The sequence below is a fragment of the Phocoena phocoena genome, chromosome 19, assembly GCF_963924675.1.
Source record: "Phocoena phocoena chromosome 19, mPhoPho1.1, whole genome shotgun sequence".
Taxonomy (NCBI): domain Eukaryota; kingdom Metazoa; phylum Chordata; class Mammalia; order Artiodactyla; family Phocoenidae; genus Phocoena; species Phocoena phocoena.
In genome coordinates, this window is record NC_089237.1 from 31,360,082 (window position 1) to 31,378,260 (window position 18,179).

The 18,179-nt window shown below is 54.5% G+C and overlaps 1 protein-coding gene across 1 annotated transcript; it reads right to left on the minus strand.

The window, feature by feature from the left end:
• Positions 1–2,595: 2,595 nt before the first annotated feature.
• On the minus strand, positions 2,596–14,853 carry AKAP1 (A-kinase anchoring protein 1). The gene is made up of 10 exons (XM_065897436.1): positions 13,233–14,853; positions 10,601–10,734; positions 8,962–9,088; positions 8,282–8,409; positions 6,218–6,395; positions 4,805–4,955; positions 4,337–4,404; positions 3,375–3,448; positions 3,076–3,138; positions 2,596–2,670 (listed from the first exon to the last, which is right to left on the minus strand). Exons 1-10 carry the CDS (start codon positions 14,848–14,850, stop codon positions 2,596–2,598), a joined length of 2,616 nt encoding a protein of 871 aa, XP_065753508.1. The 5' UTR covers positions 14,851–14,853.
• Positions 14,854–18,179: the final 3,326 nt, after the last annotated feature.

An 18,179-nucleotide genomic window follows, 5' to 3' on the forward strand; every position in this document is an offset into this window, starting at 1 on the left:
CCCGTACCCAGCAGGGCTCCAAGGACCAGAGAGGGGCTACAGTGCACACAAAACACCTGCAACGAGAACAGGCTGGATGCTCTAGCTCCTGTGCTCAGCCATCCACCTCTCCCTTACACCCTTCTCCAGCCCCGGCTTCTCCCAAGAGGTCAAGTTCACACTTCAGCTGGCCCCTGGATGGCCCACAGGTAATTCAAAGAACATTATCAAAAATGTACTCGCCCGGAAGGTCGCCGTCTGGCCGGGTGGAAGAAGCGCCTCTGTAAAACCGGAAACCCGCTCCTCTGTAAAAGCAACAAGATTACCGGCAAAATGGTCAAACTCAACTTTTTCGGAACTCTGGAAATTAATCAAAGGCCCACAGCAATCTAAGAAGTGTTCATCCGAAGAGTACATGCCTTTCAGCAACTTCCAACTCACTTTTCCTCCAATATTCCAACCCTGAAGGTTAAAACCCGAGACACCAAGCACAGCCCACCTCCGCGTCCCCATGGCCTCCCCTCCCCCGTCCTGGGGCCTTATCCAAGGACCCTGGCCCCGTCATTTGTCAGACCAAGAGCCACCCCAGAGGAAGCCTGTCTCGGTTGCACCACCCTGGCTTTGGTCTCTGCTCCTTCACCTCGCCCATCCTCCCTCCTGCACCAGAATCACGTGGTTCCCACCTTCAAAACCCCTCCACGGCTCGCAAAGATAGAGACCGAACCCACACACCCAGCTTTGTGAACCCTCCTCAAACTAGCTTGAAGGCTCCCGTACGCCCTTTCCTGCTCCAGTGATGCAAACTGTAGGGAAAAAACTTAGACCTGAGTATAATCCACCTTGGCCGAAGTCACACCCAACTGCCGCTGGGACTTAGGGCTGTCGGCAGGTAAGACCACATGAGAGCTGGCAGTGGGCCAAGCTCTGTGCAAGGAGAGACATTGGGCTGGCCAAAAAGTTCATTCGGGTCTTCCCGTAACACCTTACAGAAAAAGACCCAAACGAACTTTTTGGCCAACCCAACACTTCCGTTTCATTTCACTGCCTTACGAGGTTGGTACCATTATCTGATCCCACAGATGAGGGAAACTGAGGCTCTTATTTTCACCGCTTGGTCCCCACAGCTTGGGAGAGTGGCTGCAGCTCTGCAGGAGGACCCCGGGGCTATCTCAGCTCTCCAGAGACCCCTGGAGGGGTGGGCAAGCCCAGAGGCACAGAGGCCTGGACCTACCTTTAAGAGGAGGGGCCCCTGGATCAAGACTTAGCTCTGCTCTCACCATGTAAATGTATTTTTTTTATATCATCCTTAGCACTACAGTACCTTAAATAACTTCACAGATCTATTAGGAATGCACAAAGAATTTGGGAAACCAGTGCTTTAAACTCAAGCCTGGCTATTTGAGACCATCACTGGGGAAGCCAGAGGAAGCTTGGCTGCCACCGTGTGGGGCCAAGGCAGGGAAAATACCAGACGGAGACTTCTGGCTAAACTGTCTTCAAAGGAGCCATGGGTCTCCTAGTTTAGCTGGGACCCTACAGCCCATCACACTTACAACCATCCTTCACTCCCCTGTTTCACCATGGAAAAAAAGGGACTCGAAGTTACAAGGTACACAATTCGAGATTTATATAAGCTTAATTAAACTGCTAAACTCAGTCCAAAAAGGAATCAAACACACACCACTGCAAGGTAATTCAATGAACTGCTTTTTTTTCTTTTTTTTTTTTAAACAAATTTGTACAGAAAGAAAACAAAAACAAAAATCCCCGGATCACACCTATACCATACAGTCACCCTGTCAGGTATGCAGGATGCGATGGGAGCTGGGACGGGCAGCGGTAGCCGGCACAAGTAACTTCTGCTCACAGACAACGTGGGACGTGGAAAAATCGTGGGTTCCCTTTGTTCTCCAGTGTATCTTGTACAAAATAATTACATTTTTTAAACATATTTACAGAGTTTGCACAAATAGAAAATGGTTACAAATTACAACAGGCTTGGCAAGACAACAGTTCCCCCCTCTCCCACTGACCGAGGCTGGAGGTATGATTGCTCTGTATTTACAGATGCATTAAAAAGTCTGCCTTCTTAGAGACCTAGACGGAATTTATAAAAAACGGTTAAATATCATAAATTCATTTGCAAGCTGTACAAGTGATCGATGCCCATCAGTCAGTTCGTGTCTTGCTCCCTGAAGATAGACTCTGAAGGTAAAAGAGACCCTTCCCCACAAGCAAGCAACACCTCCCCTGGCCTGTCTGCTACAGGGGTTTGGGTTTGGGTAGTGGAGGAAATAGGAATAATGGAGGAACGGAATGGAGCGGGGGCAGGACAACCTAGTTGAGACAGTTTTGCTTCCACTTTTGTTTTAAATAAACAGCTTGCAACCAGGTTAAGCCGACTGGCTTGTTACGCGCCAGCCTATGGCTTTGAAAAGAACCCACAGTTCTTTCCTTGTCTCAGAGATGAAACATCTCAACGTGACTACAGTACAGAAAGAAAGGACTTTCGGGGGAGGACAAATGTTTGTAATTCTGATGTAAAGTCTTTGCCTTGAGTACCAAGCCCAACTTCAACAGTGCAAAAAAGACTCCAGAAGCGGCGTGGGGAGGGGGTCAGAGGCTCGAGTAATAGCTGTCCACCCACTGAGCAAGTCCTCGCTCCACCAGCGACCGGTTTATCAACACCACCTAGGAGAGAAAGGTCTCTGGAGAGCATGGCCACGGCACCAGGGACCACTCCCCAAGCCAGCGTGGGTTCCCCCCTCACAGCGGGCGCCTGAGTCATGGGGTGGAAATTTGATTCATCTTCTGGGCCAACAGGGGATTCACTTACGGGTTCTGTCGGCATGCAAACAGCCTTTCCAACAGGCTGAGGAAATCTAGGCTTTAGTACCAGGAGATGAAGGAGAAAACCCAAATGGACAAGGTCCAGGAGGGCTCACGGACATTCCGTTGTGGGGACTGTCACGTGCACTGCAGGATGTTTAGCAGCATCTCCGGCCTCTACCCACTATGATGACACTAGCATTACTCCCAACTGTGGCCACCAACAGCGTCTCTGGGCGTTCAAAGGGAAAGAAGGACAGAACTCACTTCATCTCCAATCACACTCCAGAGCTGAATCAGAGGAAGGCCGGTTGGACTATACCTCGTCACCTGAAAACAAAAACAAAAACAAAACCCTCCACACCATGTTTAAAAGCTACCCCATGCACCTCTCCTTAGAGACTGCTGGCCAAGCCGGGGTGTGAGGCACAGGAAAGCAGGCACCGAAAAGTCAGTTCCCAAGAAGCCCAGAGAGTTAGGCGAGGCCGGGAGGGACTGCAGATGCCAGGGAGGAGGCTCCTGAGACAGACCCTGTCCGGCCTGGCCCCCGCCCCCCAGCCACACACCTGAGCCAGCAGTGCTGCGTTGCCTGTCATCTCGCTCATAGCTGCGTCCGCCTCAGGTGAGAAGTGGTCATCATCTTTGGAAGGAAAAGCAGCATTTAGACTCCCACTGAGGCGAGGCACTCGTCACTCACACAGCTTGCAGGTGTTTTCCAAGCAGAAGACTTCGCACGCTCCCGCGGACTTAAGAACTCCATGGGGCGTAGCCACACCTACGCCAGGTTCAGAGCCCCAAGCCTCCCCGGGGCTCCAAGTGGGTACACTCGGGGTGCCTGCTGCATGCCAACCGCTGGGGGACGGAGGGCCAAAGGGACAGAAACTCTGCCTTCAGCGGAAATACCACCACCACCGCCACTTATTTGGGGGCCATGTGGACTGAGCACGTTGTATGTGTTCTCACACCGAATCAAGAACACGCTTTACAGGCGAGAGCACGGAGACACAGGCCAGTGGCCAAAGGTCAACCAGCTCCCAGAGCGATGTAGGTGGAGTTCAGATCGAGGCAGCTGGCCACACAGCCCAATTCAGGCAGTGACTCTAAGTGGGCAGGGCACGCAGACCACATTCTTTGTCAGGTTATACAGGTCACGTCCTCGTACAAGGACATACCCAAGGCGAGAGGCAGTGAGGACGGGAGGGGCAGGATTAAGGTCTGGGAACGTCTTATGAGCCCCGTTCTGGTAGGTGCCTCTGTTGGAAGCCGGAAGCCTCTCAAAGCTGGAGGCCTGGGCAGAGTCTAGAACAGTGGACCTGAAAGGGTGGTCCATGGACCAGCAGTACTGGCATCGCTGCAGAACTCGTTAGGAATGTGAGTTCTCAGGCTTCCGCCCAGACCTATTCCATCGGAAGAGTGGCAGCAATCTGTGTTTGCTTAAGCCCTGTAGGTGAGAACGAGGGTCTCAAAGAGAAAGACCTACTTTCAACACCTGCCTGCGCCCCCCCAAGCCAGAGGCCCCACCTGTTACCTGACAGAGGCATCACGCTGTCCAGAAGGACCTCTGCTCCCTGGAACGGCAGGGTCACAAAGTCAGACCTAGAAAGGCAAGAAAGGCACAAGCTGAACACGGACTTCACGGCTGACTCACTCTGGGCTGACGTTCGCCTTCTGCTTAGGGCCGTGACCCCCACAACCCAGGGTGAAGCCACACAGAGGTACACACGACAGGAAGCAGGCCACAGCGCCCAGCTCGCCCTGCCACAGGCCTGGCCTCAGAGGCGCTGCCTGCATCCAGCTCCCAAAGACAAGCCGCCTCACTTTTGCCTAATGACGCTTGGGGGAATTCTTCTACCAGACGGGCCTTTCTAGCTCCGTCTGGCTGAGGCGAGCATGGAGTCTGTTTATATCATACTCTGCTAAAACAGAGTAGGCAGCAGCAGGGAAGAATCAACCCACGTCCCAGGCTCCAGCTCTGCAGAAACCACACCCGACTCACCGGATCTGCCGGAGCACGTCTACTTTCACTCTCTTGTATCCACCGTAGTCAACGTAGCGAATCTCGACTTCATTGGTCTCCTCGTAGGAGGCCACCACTTGGGCTCGCCACCAGGCACCGTCCACGCCAGGGGCAGCGCAGATGACCGTTACTGCAGGGCAGGACGAGAGCATGTGCAAAGGCCTGGCGCAGGGCAGGGCGACAGCAAGCAACCCCCAAGGGAAGGACTTGGCCCGCCTCACATCTGCGCCGCCCAAAAAGCTACCCAGACCAAAAAGTGTTCATCCACGTCTGTTTACTCTGAGACTTACTGAAGCCAGAGGTAGACACAGATTAATTGGAGTAAACCAAGTAAATTCCAAAATTCAGGGAGTGGACCAGCAAATCTGCCTTATACTCCTTAAAGGGAGTGTCCCAGAAAAAAATCGAGAGCCTCCAAGTGCAGATCTCAGTGGCTGGTTGCTAGCACCTGCTCTGGCCCACGACAACTCAGATGGAGGGCTCGTCGGAAGGCTCCCAGGCCTAAACCCCACTTCTTCTGGCCTTTGCTTCAGGAAGGTACTGAGAGCACTAATGCCCGGGGCAGCCAACCAGGCCAGAGAGCAAGTACCCCCAAGTGTCACCAACCGCACCCTGGCGCAGCAGGGGTGGGGGTCTGTGACACAGCTGGCCACACTGTGTCCTAACCCTTAAAGGCAGCCCCTGACGTAGTCACCTCCTGGCCTCCAGTTTGGTCTTTACTTCTGGGCTGAAGCAACATCAGAGAATCTGACAAAAGTGAAATCCTTATTCCTCTAAAAGAAAACCCATAAAAAATGCTACCGAAATTTCAAAGGTTTTCCTCACGCCTTAAAGCCCTCTGGGGGCTCCAGGTTAGGAGCCCCTGATGGGGTGGGTTAGAGACACGTTTCAACATTCGATTCCCTCCCGCTAACGAGGGCAACAAAGGTAACAGCTCCTGCGCAGGGACCACCTGGGCACGTCACTGACTTTCTCACCTGTCCACTAGAGACGACCCAACCCACCACAGGACTTTGTTGCCTTTGGGGATCTTCTATGGGGCCTGCATCTGCATCAGGTCCTGTGTAGCCAACTGCAATTCCCAGATCAAGTGGGCATCGGCCCCACTCAACAGGTAAGTAGCAGAGCTGGGTCCAAACCCAGGTGCCAACACTCTACTCTGACCCCTTTCCTCCGTCAGCCGATGGAAACGCCATATTGGGCTAGCCAGGAAACTCAGCCCAGCACACTCCATGCCGACAGCAAGAACCCAGGGATGCTGCTCCCATGAAGGGTCCAAAACAGCCTCCTCTCGGTCAAGACCAAGGGCAGAACAACAGGAGACCCCCCAGAGCTTCTCCCCAAGCCTGGCCAGAGCCCAGCTTCCCCTCTGACCCCCGGGACAGCACTTACTTTCCACCGGGGTGGGCAAGGTGGGGATTCCAGGCTGCGAGTAGCAGAGGTACATCTGCTGGTCCAGGCTGCGCAGTGCGTGGAAGGTAGGGTGTGTGTGCTGCTGTACAAACAGGTGCCCGGCACTGACCTGGTTGACCACGATCACCTCCACAGTGATGCCATCCGGGAGCATGAGCTGCAGAGGAGAGGGGCGGTGAGCACGGCAGCAACTCTTCTCATGTCTGGGATGAGCACTGAGGCCCCAGGGGAAGTCTCTGAACTGGCACATCTTTGAAAAAGGCATGACTACCCAAAGCAACATGGCACCCAGAGGCTGACAGAGGTTCAAGGAAAACTATTTTAGCTGTGCAGTGTTTGGCTCCACTGTGGCCCTTGCCCTGCAATACCACAAGTAACCACTAGAGGCGGCCTCAGCTCAGCTGGGCAGAGAGGCTCCCAGGAGCCAGCTGTGGATGCAACGTCCCGCCTCCCAACTGGCCTGGGCACAACTTCCCTCCCTCGCCTCTTCAAGAGCCTGTAAGACCCAGGGAAGGCAAACAGGAATGAGGTGGCCACTGCGAACAAGAATAAGAGGTAGACCAGCCCTCGGACCCCTCAGCCAGCTCACTGGGACCTGCGGCTGACCCCAGGAGCTCTGGTTTGACAGCCATCTCTCTGCTCTGCCTTTCTACCAGCAAGCAGAGGCCTCAGGTCAGGTCCACTGTCAAGGTCTGCACAGTCCGAGTCATTTGTTCTTCTCGACTCTCCACAGACATCCTCCCAACTCATTCCCACTCTGGGATTTGGAATGTAGGTTTGCTCGGTGCGAGGTCCCATGTTAAAGACCCTAGAAGAGGCCAAGACTGGTCTCTCAAAAAAAAAAAAAAAAAAAACTGTCCTTAAGGCACTAGCTTCCCCAATACTAAGGCAACATCCAGGTGCGCTGGACACAGCAGGGCATCTACTCCACCTCCCAGCCAGGTGGCCACAAAAAGAGCCTCAGGGCTGAGAGTTCTGTGCCTCCCCGCCGCTCCCGCCCCCGTCCTCTCAGTGTGCCGGCTGAGAGGCACCTCTCCAGTCCCACCCAGCCACAGAGCACAAGGGGAGGAAGCCTTACCAACCACTCACTTACTTAAAAAAAGAGTGGGTCTGTGGTCGAACCTGGTGGGAAAAACCCTATGATTCAGAAGTGGAGCACGGAGTGGGGTTCAGCCCACTCCCAAATACCCATGGGAAAGGAAAGGGACATTCACCTCTCCCCGCAAAGCACAAGGGTCTTTGGAGGGAGGAAGATACCCTCCCCTAAACAAAATCCAGGGAGGCCATTTGCTCGGAGCTGCACATTCACTCCACCTGTGAAATGCAGTGTTCTCGGCCTTCAGAACCCTACGGCTCTACTCCCGGTGAGACGGGGCTCGGCAGGGCTGGGGGCACACAGCAGGGAAGGATGACAGGCCCCAGAGAGCCTGCAGCCCCAGCACGCAGGCCCCCGATGAACCCGCTACCCCTCTGCCAGGGCTTCCGGGGTGGGGGCGGAGGCAGGGATTCTTCTCCTTTATGACCCAGGAACCTCCCGTGAGGCAGGAAGGCGAAGGGGAGCCTTCACCAGGGCCACCGCTAGACCTGGCTCAACTAGGAGGAAGGAACGACGACACAGTAAGAGCCCGTTCGAGCCCAAAACGATGGGTCCCAACCAGGTCTCAGAGGTGATCCAGGACACAGCACCAGCTTTAAGGAGTCCCGAGCCAGCCTGCACACACCCAGTCTGGACAGACTATAATCCTCTCTAGGCAAATGCCCTGAAAACACGAAGGGTGCCCAGGGTGCCCAGAGCCAGGGGAGAGTGGTCCTTCCGAGCAGCAGGGACCGAGAGGCCTGTGGCTTCCTACCAGCACTCCGGCCCTCAACCCGATCCAGAGAACACAGGCCAGAAGCAGAACTGACCGGTGGAGGGCAGAGGTGAGAGGGCACAGGCGTCAGTGTGCTCCCGGCCTTCCTGGCCCACGGTCTCGGGAGTCTCCTCTTTGGGGTAGGCTGGGGGAAAGGGGCAGAGGCAGCCCCGGCCCCCAGAGGCATGCTCACCCAGGAAGTCATCGGAAGAGAAGGCAGTGCCAGCGAAGGCAGTGGGGGAGCGTAGATGTTGGTGAGGTTCAGTTCCTTGAACTTCTTCCCAATCAAGCTCAGTGCCTTGTCCACGTGATGCTGAGAGCCTGAGTGGGGTGTGGGAAGCAGGACACAGCCACGGGGGTAAGACAGACAGCAGAAGGGCACTCAGGCACACCCCCCTACTGCACGGGACTTTTCCTAGAGTTCGGGTCCATCTGTAATGTGCCAAAATGCCAGGCCTCGCCTCCGGATGAAAGGCATCTCAAGAAGCTTGCCGCCTGTTGACCTTTCAAACGAGACCTCTACTGTTGTGACTACACTCACGGTAACAGGAGCCTAGCAGACAGGGAGGCCCAGCCTTCATCGACCATCAACCCAGGACCCCTGGCCTGCCCCTGAGTGCCCACACCTTTCCTGACCAGAAGACCAGGCTTGGCGGGAGGGGGGGGGGGGGGGGGGGGAACCCGAGTTTCTTTCAAGCACCAGAAGTGGAAATGAGGGTAAAGGGAAGCCCCACTCCCTTCACCTAGGGTGAGAAGCAAGGCTTTCCACTCAGAGACTTAAATCCCAAAAGCGGAGCAACCGGGACTCAAATGCTTCAAGTTACTTACACTTCAGGTAAGAAAACCCAACACAGGGCAGCAGCTGCCACTGACCTTCTATGTGGCAGATCTGGACGTTCTGGGTGTACGGAAGGCTTGAGATGTAGATCTTGGCACCAGACGTCTGCTTCAGAAAACTCACATACCGTCCCTGCTTGCCTATCAGCCGGCCAACTAGGTGCTTCCAGAGAGAAAGAAAGATGAGAACTCAACGAGAAATCAACTCCCTGCATCCCCAAGACCTGCCTTTGTTTTATACCAGGTCAGGCTCGAACATAATATCTGTTGACACGTCAGCACTCACTTGCCAGGCACCGTTCTAAGCACTTACATTTACTCAGAGTAAATGTATGAAACAAACAGCATGTGTTTATCACCATTTTACAGTTGAGGGAACAAACCCAGAGAGGTTAAGGAACTGGCCCAAGCTCACACAGCTACCAAGCAGCTGAACTAGGCAGTATGGCTCCAGGCCTGGGCAGTTTCCACTTCATCCCCGACAGCGGGGCCCGTATTCAGAAGCTGCAGAGGCAGTATTTTCTCCTCCCAGATCCACACTATGAGATGTTTCACTAGCACAAAGTTTGATTTACAAGTCGTCCGCCCCTCCACGTCTGCTCAGGTCCGAAGAAGAGGCTCGATTTGAAAATAAAGGTCCATGAAAGAGCCCTTGGGCTCCACACTTAGCCACAATGTTAAGACGAGCCCTGAAACATTCCCCAACGACCCCACCCCGAGGAGCCGCTAGGGACACGGTCACTCCTCACCCAGAGCTGCCTGGGCGTGCCCTTTGCAACCACTGAAGGAGAAGAGGGCAGGACTGCCATCAGGGTGACCAGGGGAAGAAAGAACTCAGGGAGCCAGAACCGCAGGGCAGAGCAGCCCCCTAGACCCCGAGTTCAAACCAATCCAAGTCTCCACCTCGGTGGGAAGCTAAGAGCCTCAGGAGAATGCAGTCGGCCAATTATTTCTGAGCCCCAGAGACAGACATCAAGACCAAGCTAGTAAGATGTAAGTTAGAAAAGAAGCTAGAACCACTTAAGCACCCTGGAACTGGGGGACTGGTGAAGTAAAGTGACACTTACACAATGCATAATGCAGTTAAAATTACATTTTCAAAGAATAACTCAGAAAGCTAAAGTGTTAAATATTTAAAAGCATTAATTAGAGCAACATAATCTTAGTTTTGTTTAAAAACCACAGGGTGCAAGATGAGAAGGAAATAAAAGTCTTCCCAGTCACTCTCGGGGGTGGAATTAGAGCCTGATTTTTATTTTCTTCCTACACTGCTATACTTCTCAAGCCCTGTAAGATACAGGTTTATGCTGTGCCCAGTCATAAAACACACTTTGCGTTGGAGAGCATGAGAAGAGCCGTTGAGGGGACTCCCGGCCGGCCCCTGCCCTCAGTCCGGTCTTGCTGCCATCCCCAAACAGATCTGAGTCCCAGGCCCACGAGAAAAGCCCCAGAGGAGGGGAGCAGGCCTGCGAGTGTGAAGAGGACGCTCCTGAAAGGCAGCCGGAGGGGTTCCACTCCGCAGGAAGTTCTCTGGACCCCGGCAAAGTGGAGCGCTCCCATCCCTTCAGCCTCTGGCTCCCTGGGGGCTTCTTCCGGTTTACGGCCCCTCCCTCAGACCCCTGCCCCCGGCCCGATGACGCTGCGCCTGGGGGCACCGAGAGCTCACAGCCCTTACCTTAGGCACCTCGATCTCCCAGACGGTGAGGTCGACCTTCTTGGGATGGGAGCCCGCCTGGGCATTTTGGAAACCGTCAGGCTTCCTGAGGCCACAGCAGCTGTCCACCGAATCCATGCTGTTCCCGTCCGAACCTGCAGGGGAGGAAGCAACAAGCACAGACACACAGACACCAGCCAGAGCAGTTAATAACATCCAACTTCCAAACTCGCATTCCCGGGAGGCCCCCGCCCCTTGCCCCCTCCCTCAAACTTGGCAGGTGACTGTCAACTCAGAGTCTAGAAGGCTCAGAACAGTCCCCAATGAAAGGAGGCCTGGGGGTGTAGAGACACCTAATTTTAGCCTGTCACTTACAGTCCCACTTGCTTAATTGGCAGCCGCGCCCAGCACAGCTGCTGGAGCAGAGACAAGTGGTGAACTACGAAGAGAGTGACGCTGGCCCAGGAAGGGGGGCCCATGGCGGGGAGGGGGGCCAGCAGGTCCCACGGTCTCAGCAGCTGGAAGAAGGTTCAGGTGCCCGTGGAGACCAACCCGTCACAGCTGGTCCGCACCCTGCCAACTATGCAGCCCCTCAGACGAAGAGCCCCCTGGTCCCCAAGGCCCCAGGCCTGGGCACACAGGCGGTGGCCTTCGGCCGAGCAGAGCTAGAGAGAGTCCTCCATCGCCCTTATCCTGGACAGGGCCCTGCCAGAGAAGGTGACAGAAGGAGGCCCCCCTCCCCTCTGCTTAGGCCTGACTCGTGCCGCCCCTCTGAGTGCTCTTCTGGGCCTGCTCAAAACCGGAGCGGAAGTTCGGTCCCGGTCCCGAGAGGAGAGAGCGGGGAGCGGGACTGGCTCCGACAGGGGCTGCTCCACTCCCGCGTGGGGCGTGCCAAGGGGCCCATCTCAGAAAACGGGGGCCAGACCAGCTTCAGAGAAGTGGCTCTGGCTTCAATAGGGAAGGCCCAACTGCCAGAAGGAGGTGATTCCTCAGAGTCTGCTAACTAGGTTGTCTTCCACACGGCTTCTCCAAACCCTGGACGGACACGGTCCTCTGCTGAGCAATCCACACGCTGCCTGGGTGCCGAGGAGGCAGGCGTTGCTGCCAGCCGAGGACGAGTCACCGTGAAGTGACCCCTTCAACCCCGGGGGCTCAGACGGGCTTCGCGCAGGGAACACCACCCCTTCGGAGAGAAGCCTGCTTAGCCGACCTGCTAGGACCAGAGGTGGCTGACGGGGCGCTCGGCTCGTACACGGCCCCCAGCCGCCGCCCGACGGAACAGGACGGGCCTGTCACCCCAGTGACACCTAGAGGCGGCTCCAACCACACCAGGAACTCCGGCAAGGCCGGCTCCACTCAGCTGGGTGGTCCCTGGGCCACTCTAAGCTTTGACTTCCTCGCGCCCAAGGCGGGGCTACTGCGGAGAATCCTGGAAGGCTGGAGCCTGGAGCCGGGCACAGCTAGTGCTCAGCGGGTGGCTCCACCATGCTCCCACCTGCCATGCCCACGCCTCCCCGCTCACCACTCTCTCCCCTGCAGCCTGGACACATCTGAGTAGCTACTACAATCAAACTGGAGTCAGCATGGTGAGGCTGAGGGGCAAGAGGCAAAGGGAAGCTCCTTTATTCCTAAAAGATTTGCACCCATTTTAAGATGCTTCCTGAAGTTGGGTGCATCTTTCGGTCTCTGGCTTCCTACCCTCATAAGCAGCAGCATTTCTTTCTTCTTGTGGAGGTACACACAAAACAGTAGCATCTTAACAACAGCATCTTACAGGTGACAACCTGTAGCGTGTGGTACACACCAGAGGCTGCTGAAAGCAGTAATACTCCCAAGAGTCCCGACCTTCCTGGAGCCGCAACGGTAGGGAGTGGCTCCAGGACAAGCAAGCTGGATACCCACAGAGGGAATCCATGGCCTCTTTCCGTGAGATCAATGAAAATACCCCAGGGAAGCTGCAAAACCGGGGACAGGAGCTGCTGACCTGTCTACGCTGGGGTCAGCACTCGAGAAACCCAGTGGACACTTCGTTACCAAAGTGCCCCTTTCCCGGGGGTGGAACTGCAGCTGCACAGAAAGGAAATGGCTGAGGTTCTCTGCGAAGGAACAGGTGACAGCAACACGCAGGGAGGCGTGAGCCTCCCGCAAGGATTCAAGGCTGTGGCCATTCTCTGGGCACTTACCCCGAAAGAGCTTCTGGAGAAGGAAAGCAGGCGAAGACATGGGAACAAGAACATGATAAGGAAATAAACCATAAAACAAGCTTTACCCATCCTTGGCGCTCAAGGGGATTAAAGCTGAGGAGGCCTCTCCTTTTTAGAAAAAAAGCTATTACGAGCTTAGTGTTTAAGAGAGAGACACACTCAGGTTAATGGGTGAACCCAACTTTGAGCTGGTTCCTTCGGAAGGACTGGGAAGGGTCCCTGGCTGACGAACCAAGTTACAGTTCCCGTGGCTTGGGGGTTCAGGGCAGCTTAACTTCTCAAGTTACCCACCAGCTCTAGGCTGTACCCCGACTTTCTGCAGGCTGGCTGAGACACAGCATTGAAGAGCGTCATCACTTACACAAGGAGCGGAGGCAGGCCGGCTGCCTTTCCCGACCAAATAAAGGGAGACCCCCTGGTCCTCTGAGGGACACCCCAGGCCCTCCTACCTCCCGAATGATCTGCTTCCGCACCCACGGTCCATCCATCCTCAGCCCCCAGGTCCGACAGCTCCCCTTTCAGCACCCCGTTGCTGAAGGGCACAGTACTTTCTGGCAGCAGCGGGGTGGTAGCCTTGTCCCTGGGGCTGGAGGTGGTCTCTGTACAAGAGTCCTCGAGCCCCGAAGTGCTGACAGAATCTGAGCACTGCCCAGAGGAGGCCACGGAGGGGACACCCTGGCCGTTGCTGGACACGCAGGTGACACAGGCGGCATCTTCCGCCAGGATGCTCGCCTCGTCCAGTGACTCTCCAAGGGAGGCAGCCGGTGGAGGGCAGGGGGCCAGGGAGACGTGGTGCGCGGAGTTCTTTGGCTTCCTGTCCTTCGTGGGGCTGGACAGAGGGCTGGTCAGGCAGCTCACGTACGTCTTTGGTGGGGGCAGATCCTCTGCCAGCAGGTCTGCGGAGGGGAAGGTGGCGTCCACCGGGCCCGTGGCTGCCTCCGCTGTGGCCAGAGCAGGCTCCGCGGCATCCTGGCCCAGGGCAGTTCTCTGGTGGGCTCGGGCACAGCTCTCCTCCTTCGGCCCTTGGAGCTGAGCAGCCGAGGCCTGATGCATCCGACCCGCGATCCTGCCCATCGTGGTGGTCAGCACCTCCTCGGTGGCCTCCAAGATCACTTTGGAGATGATCTGGAGGGCAGCCTGCTCGACCTGCTCGTTTCTGTCCAAGGTCTCTTCCTTGCCCAGCTCCCGGCTGAAGTCTCCGTCCCAGCCCCTGCTCCCCCTGACCCGGGGCGCTGGTGTCTCATCGGGCGTTTCCAGCTCCGAGTGGGCCGACTCCACGAAGCTACTCGGCAACTTCCCCACGGGGTCCTCGTCCACCGCCAGCAGGCTGCTCCCCTTCTCTCCCCCTCCTCCCAAGGGAGCCAGGCTGGGGGCTCTGCTGCTCGGCAACTCGGGGCCCTGCTCCCGGGACACGGGACCTTCTTCCGGCACGTTTTCTCCCGTCACTGCGTCACCTGTGCCTTCGGCGCCACCCATCTCCCTGGTCTTCTCCCCAGGGTCCACCTTCTCTGCGGGGGCTGCAGACTGGCCCTGCCGGCGCCGCCCTGCCGGCCTGCCCATCACGGTCTCTCGATTACACACCTCAGCTGCTTCGTGGGGGAACGGAACGCCTTTTGGGGACGGCAGGGGACACTCTAGAGGAGCGGACTTGGCTCCGTCACCCGTCAGAGCGAGCTCCACCCTTGCACTGTCCTCTTTGCGTGGTCCTGGTCGAAACCTCGTGTCCGCGGTGCTGGGAAGGCCGCCCGAGGACTCTGATCGCCGGTAGGGCGGGTGTGCCCGCAGCGGGGCCGGCGGCTCCACAGGGGGCTTGCTGGCGGTGGGGAGCTCCCTCTCAGGTGGCTGGGCGGCACCGGGGGGCGGGGCCGCTGCTCCAGGACAGGGGTCCTCCACGGGAAGCGCTTCCTCCGTGGCAGGGCCAGCCCTCAGCTTCACAGCGCTGGCCCCCATCTGTTTGTTGTGGCTGCTGAGGTGCTCTTTTTTACGAGAGAAAAACCACCACCAGCCGAGGAGCGCCAGCACTCCAGGCAGTGCCAAGGGGAAAAGTGAGCGGAACTGGATCGCCATCCTGGAGGCCTGAAGTAATTATACCTGCGAGAACAGGAGAGAGAAGGGGATGCTATGAGAGCCAGGTAAGAGGATCCTGATATGACTGCACAGCAAAGACAAACAGGTTACGGCAGAGCCTTTGCTCCCCCACTTTCCCTGACCCTGGAAGGAGCATCCCTCCCTCGCAGCACACCCAAGACTCTGGGTGATCCTTGGAGGTGGGTGGGCAGGAAGACACACCTCCCCCCACTTCTGCTCCCTCATCCATGCACACTCCCTTGAAACAAGTTGAGCCTTCTCTTGAAACCAAATCCCTTCCTGCAACACTTCTTTTTTTTTTTTTTGCGGTACGCGGGCCTCTCGCTGTTGTGGCCTCTCCCGTTGCAGAGCACAGGCTCCAGATGCACAGGCTCAGCGGCCATGGCTCACGGGCCAGCCGCTCCGCGGCACGTGGGATCTTCCCAGACCGGGGCACGAACCCGCGTCCCCTGCATCGGCAGGCGGACTCTCAACCACTGCGCCACCAGGGAAGCCCTTGCATCACTTCTTGATGCCAAATTCTCCCTATGTTCTCCCAAGGGACTAGTTATGTTTAGTGCTTTAGTTCTCTAAACTCCCAGAGCACTTATCTATCCAGGTGGTGTTGGAGCATTTTTAAATACCAATGGAATCCACATGTACATGTCCCTCGCGTGCACCCCCAAAATCCTGAGTCAATGAAATAGTAGTTATGCAGCCGTAAAGTCAGAACAGAGGATGAGTAAGATTTTTAAAAGGATAGGGGAGGACTTCCCTGGTGGCACAGTGGTTAAGAATCTGCCTGCCAATGCAGGGGACAAAGGTTCGATCCCTGGTCCGGGAAGATCCCACATGCCGCGGAGCAACTAAGCCCGTGCGCCACAACTACTGAGCCCACATGCTGCAACTACTGAAGCCGGCACACCTAGAGCCTGTGCTCCGCAACAAGGGAAGCCACTGCAACGAGAAGCCCGCGCACCACAACAAAGAGTAGCCCCCGCTCGCCGCAACTAGAGAAAGCCCACACGCAGCAACGAAGACACAACGCAGCCGCCCCAGAAAAAGGATAGGGGATACTCCAAGGTGAGGGACCAGTAAAACACACAGTGGCGTGGAGATAGGGTCATGTTCGAGAGTCAAGTCGTTTACTGGGCTCGATGAGGGTCCTGCACCCGCTGCAGAGTCTGGACTTTTTCCTATAGACAACAGAGAACCAGCTTTGGTCTGCAAGGCACACACACCTAACTGTGTCTCTAGCTTATTCTGGGAGCAGGACAAAGAGTATTAAGCGAAAGAAAGCTGAAGACCTAGAGTCCGTTAGATCCAGGTAAGCAGAAGTAAGAGCCTAGAGGAAGGCAGGAGACAGCGAACTGTTTTCTTCACCTGTAAGATGGGGACCCACCTTGTAAAGGATGGCTGGTATAAGATCACTTGTGATACGTGTTAATCCTTGTAAAGAAGGGTTAGCTCTCATTAGAGGTATGCGACAAACTTATTCTAGAATACACACTTGTATCCTCTGCCTCCCACACAGCAAATTTTATTCTGTCTGCAAAAACTGTAAGTCTTCTTAAAACCAAAAATCCTCCACTGATAGGGTGAATTCCTCCTCAATTTGGTTTGTGCTTTGTTGCAGAGATGAATGTAAATGCTTTAACGACTCTTATTTACTTGTATCAGTGTTTAATTTACTCATATCAATGTTCTCGGGAAAAAACAGAGCACAGAGTTCCCCAGGTGGTTCTAATGTTCAGCCAAGGCAATAAAAGTTCAACCACTGAACACACACACACACACACACACACACAAGTCCTGGAGACTCTGCTTCTCAAAGTGCAGTTTATGGACCAGAAGTACTGAGCATCACGTGAGAAACTGCTATAAATACAGTATCTCGGCTCTACCCCAGACCATTTAACAAGACCAGCAAAGGACTCACAAGCAACATGACAGCTTGTGAAGGAATCTAGGAAATGTGTTCTGCTCCCAAGTGAGGGGGTCGGGGAGGGGTGGGAGGGGTCATCTCCAGAAACTCCTTCATCTGTAAAGATAAACCTTCTTGCTAATATTTGAAGATGAAGCAATGGGAATTGGAAAATACAAAGCAGAGTTAAACAACGGCCAGGGCTCAGAAGACTATATTAATCCCTTCAGGCACAAAACTTCAATGATGCTACCTTAGAGCTTCAAATTCAAACACGGAACCTCACTAGATGCTTTCCCTTGCACTGCTTAATCCTCAACCACTGGGTTTGGAATATGTATTACCATCCTAAAGGTTAAAATAACTCCAGGTCACACAGCCAAGAGGTTGAACTCAGGTTCTACTCCACATTAAATCTAGAACCCACTTTAATGAGTCTGTGCAGACGAGGCATTGTACAGGCCAAGGAGAGGAGAAGTTTGTACCCCTCTTAAAACTTGATGGCCCTACTTTTTGACCCACCTCCTTGAGTAATGGAAATAAGAACAAAAATAAACAAATGGGACCTAATGAAACTTCAAAGCTTTTGCACAGCAAAGGAAACCATACAAGACCAAAAGACAAGCCTCAGAATGGGAGAAAATATCTGCAAATGAATCAATGGATAAAGCATTAATCTCCAAAATATACAAACAGCTCATGCAGCTCAATATCAAAACAACAAATAACTCAATCAAAAAATGGGCAGAAGACCTAAATAGACGTTTCTCCAAAGAAGACATACAGCTGGCCAAGAGGCACATGAAAAGATGCTCAACATCACTAATTATTAGAGAATGCAAATCAAAACTACAGTGAGGTATCACCTCACACCGGTCAGAATGGTCATCATCAAAAAATCTACAAACAATAAATGCCAGAGAGGGTGTGGAGAAAAAGAAACCCTCTTGCACGGTTGGTGGGAATGTAAATTGATAAAGCCACTATGGAGAACAGTAGAATAGAAAAACAGAATTACCATTTGACCCAGCAATCCCACAACTGGGCATATACCCTGAGAAAACCATAATTCAAAAAGACACATGCACCCCAATGTTCACTGCAGCACTAATTACAGGTCATGGAAGCAACCTAAATGCCCATCGACAGATGAATGGATAAAGAAGATGTGGTACATATATATATACAATGGAGTATTACTCAGCCATAAAAAGGAATGAAATTGGGTCATTTGTAGAGACGTGGGTGGACCTAGAGACTGTCATACAGAGTGAAGTAAGTCAGAAAGAGAAAAACAAATATCGTATATTAATGCATATATGTGGAATCTAGAAAAATGGTACAGATGAACCTGTTTGCAAGGCAAAAACTGAGACACAGATGTAGGGAACCAATGTATGGACAC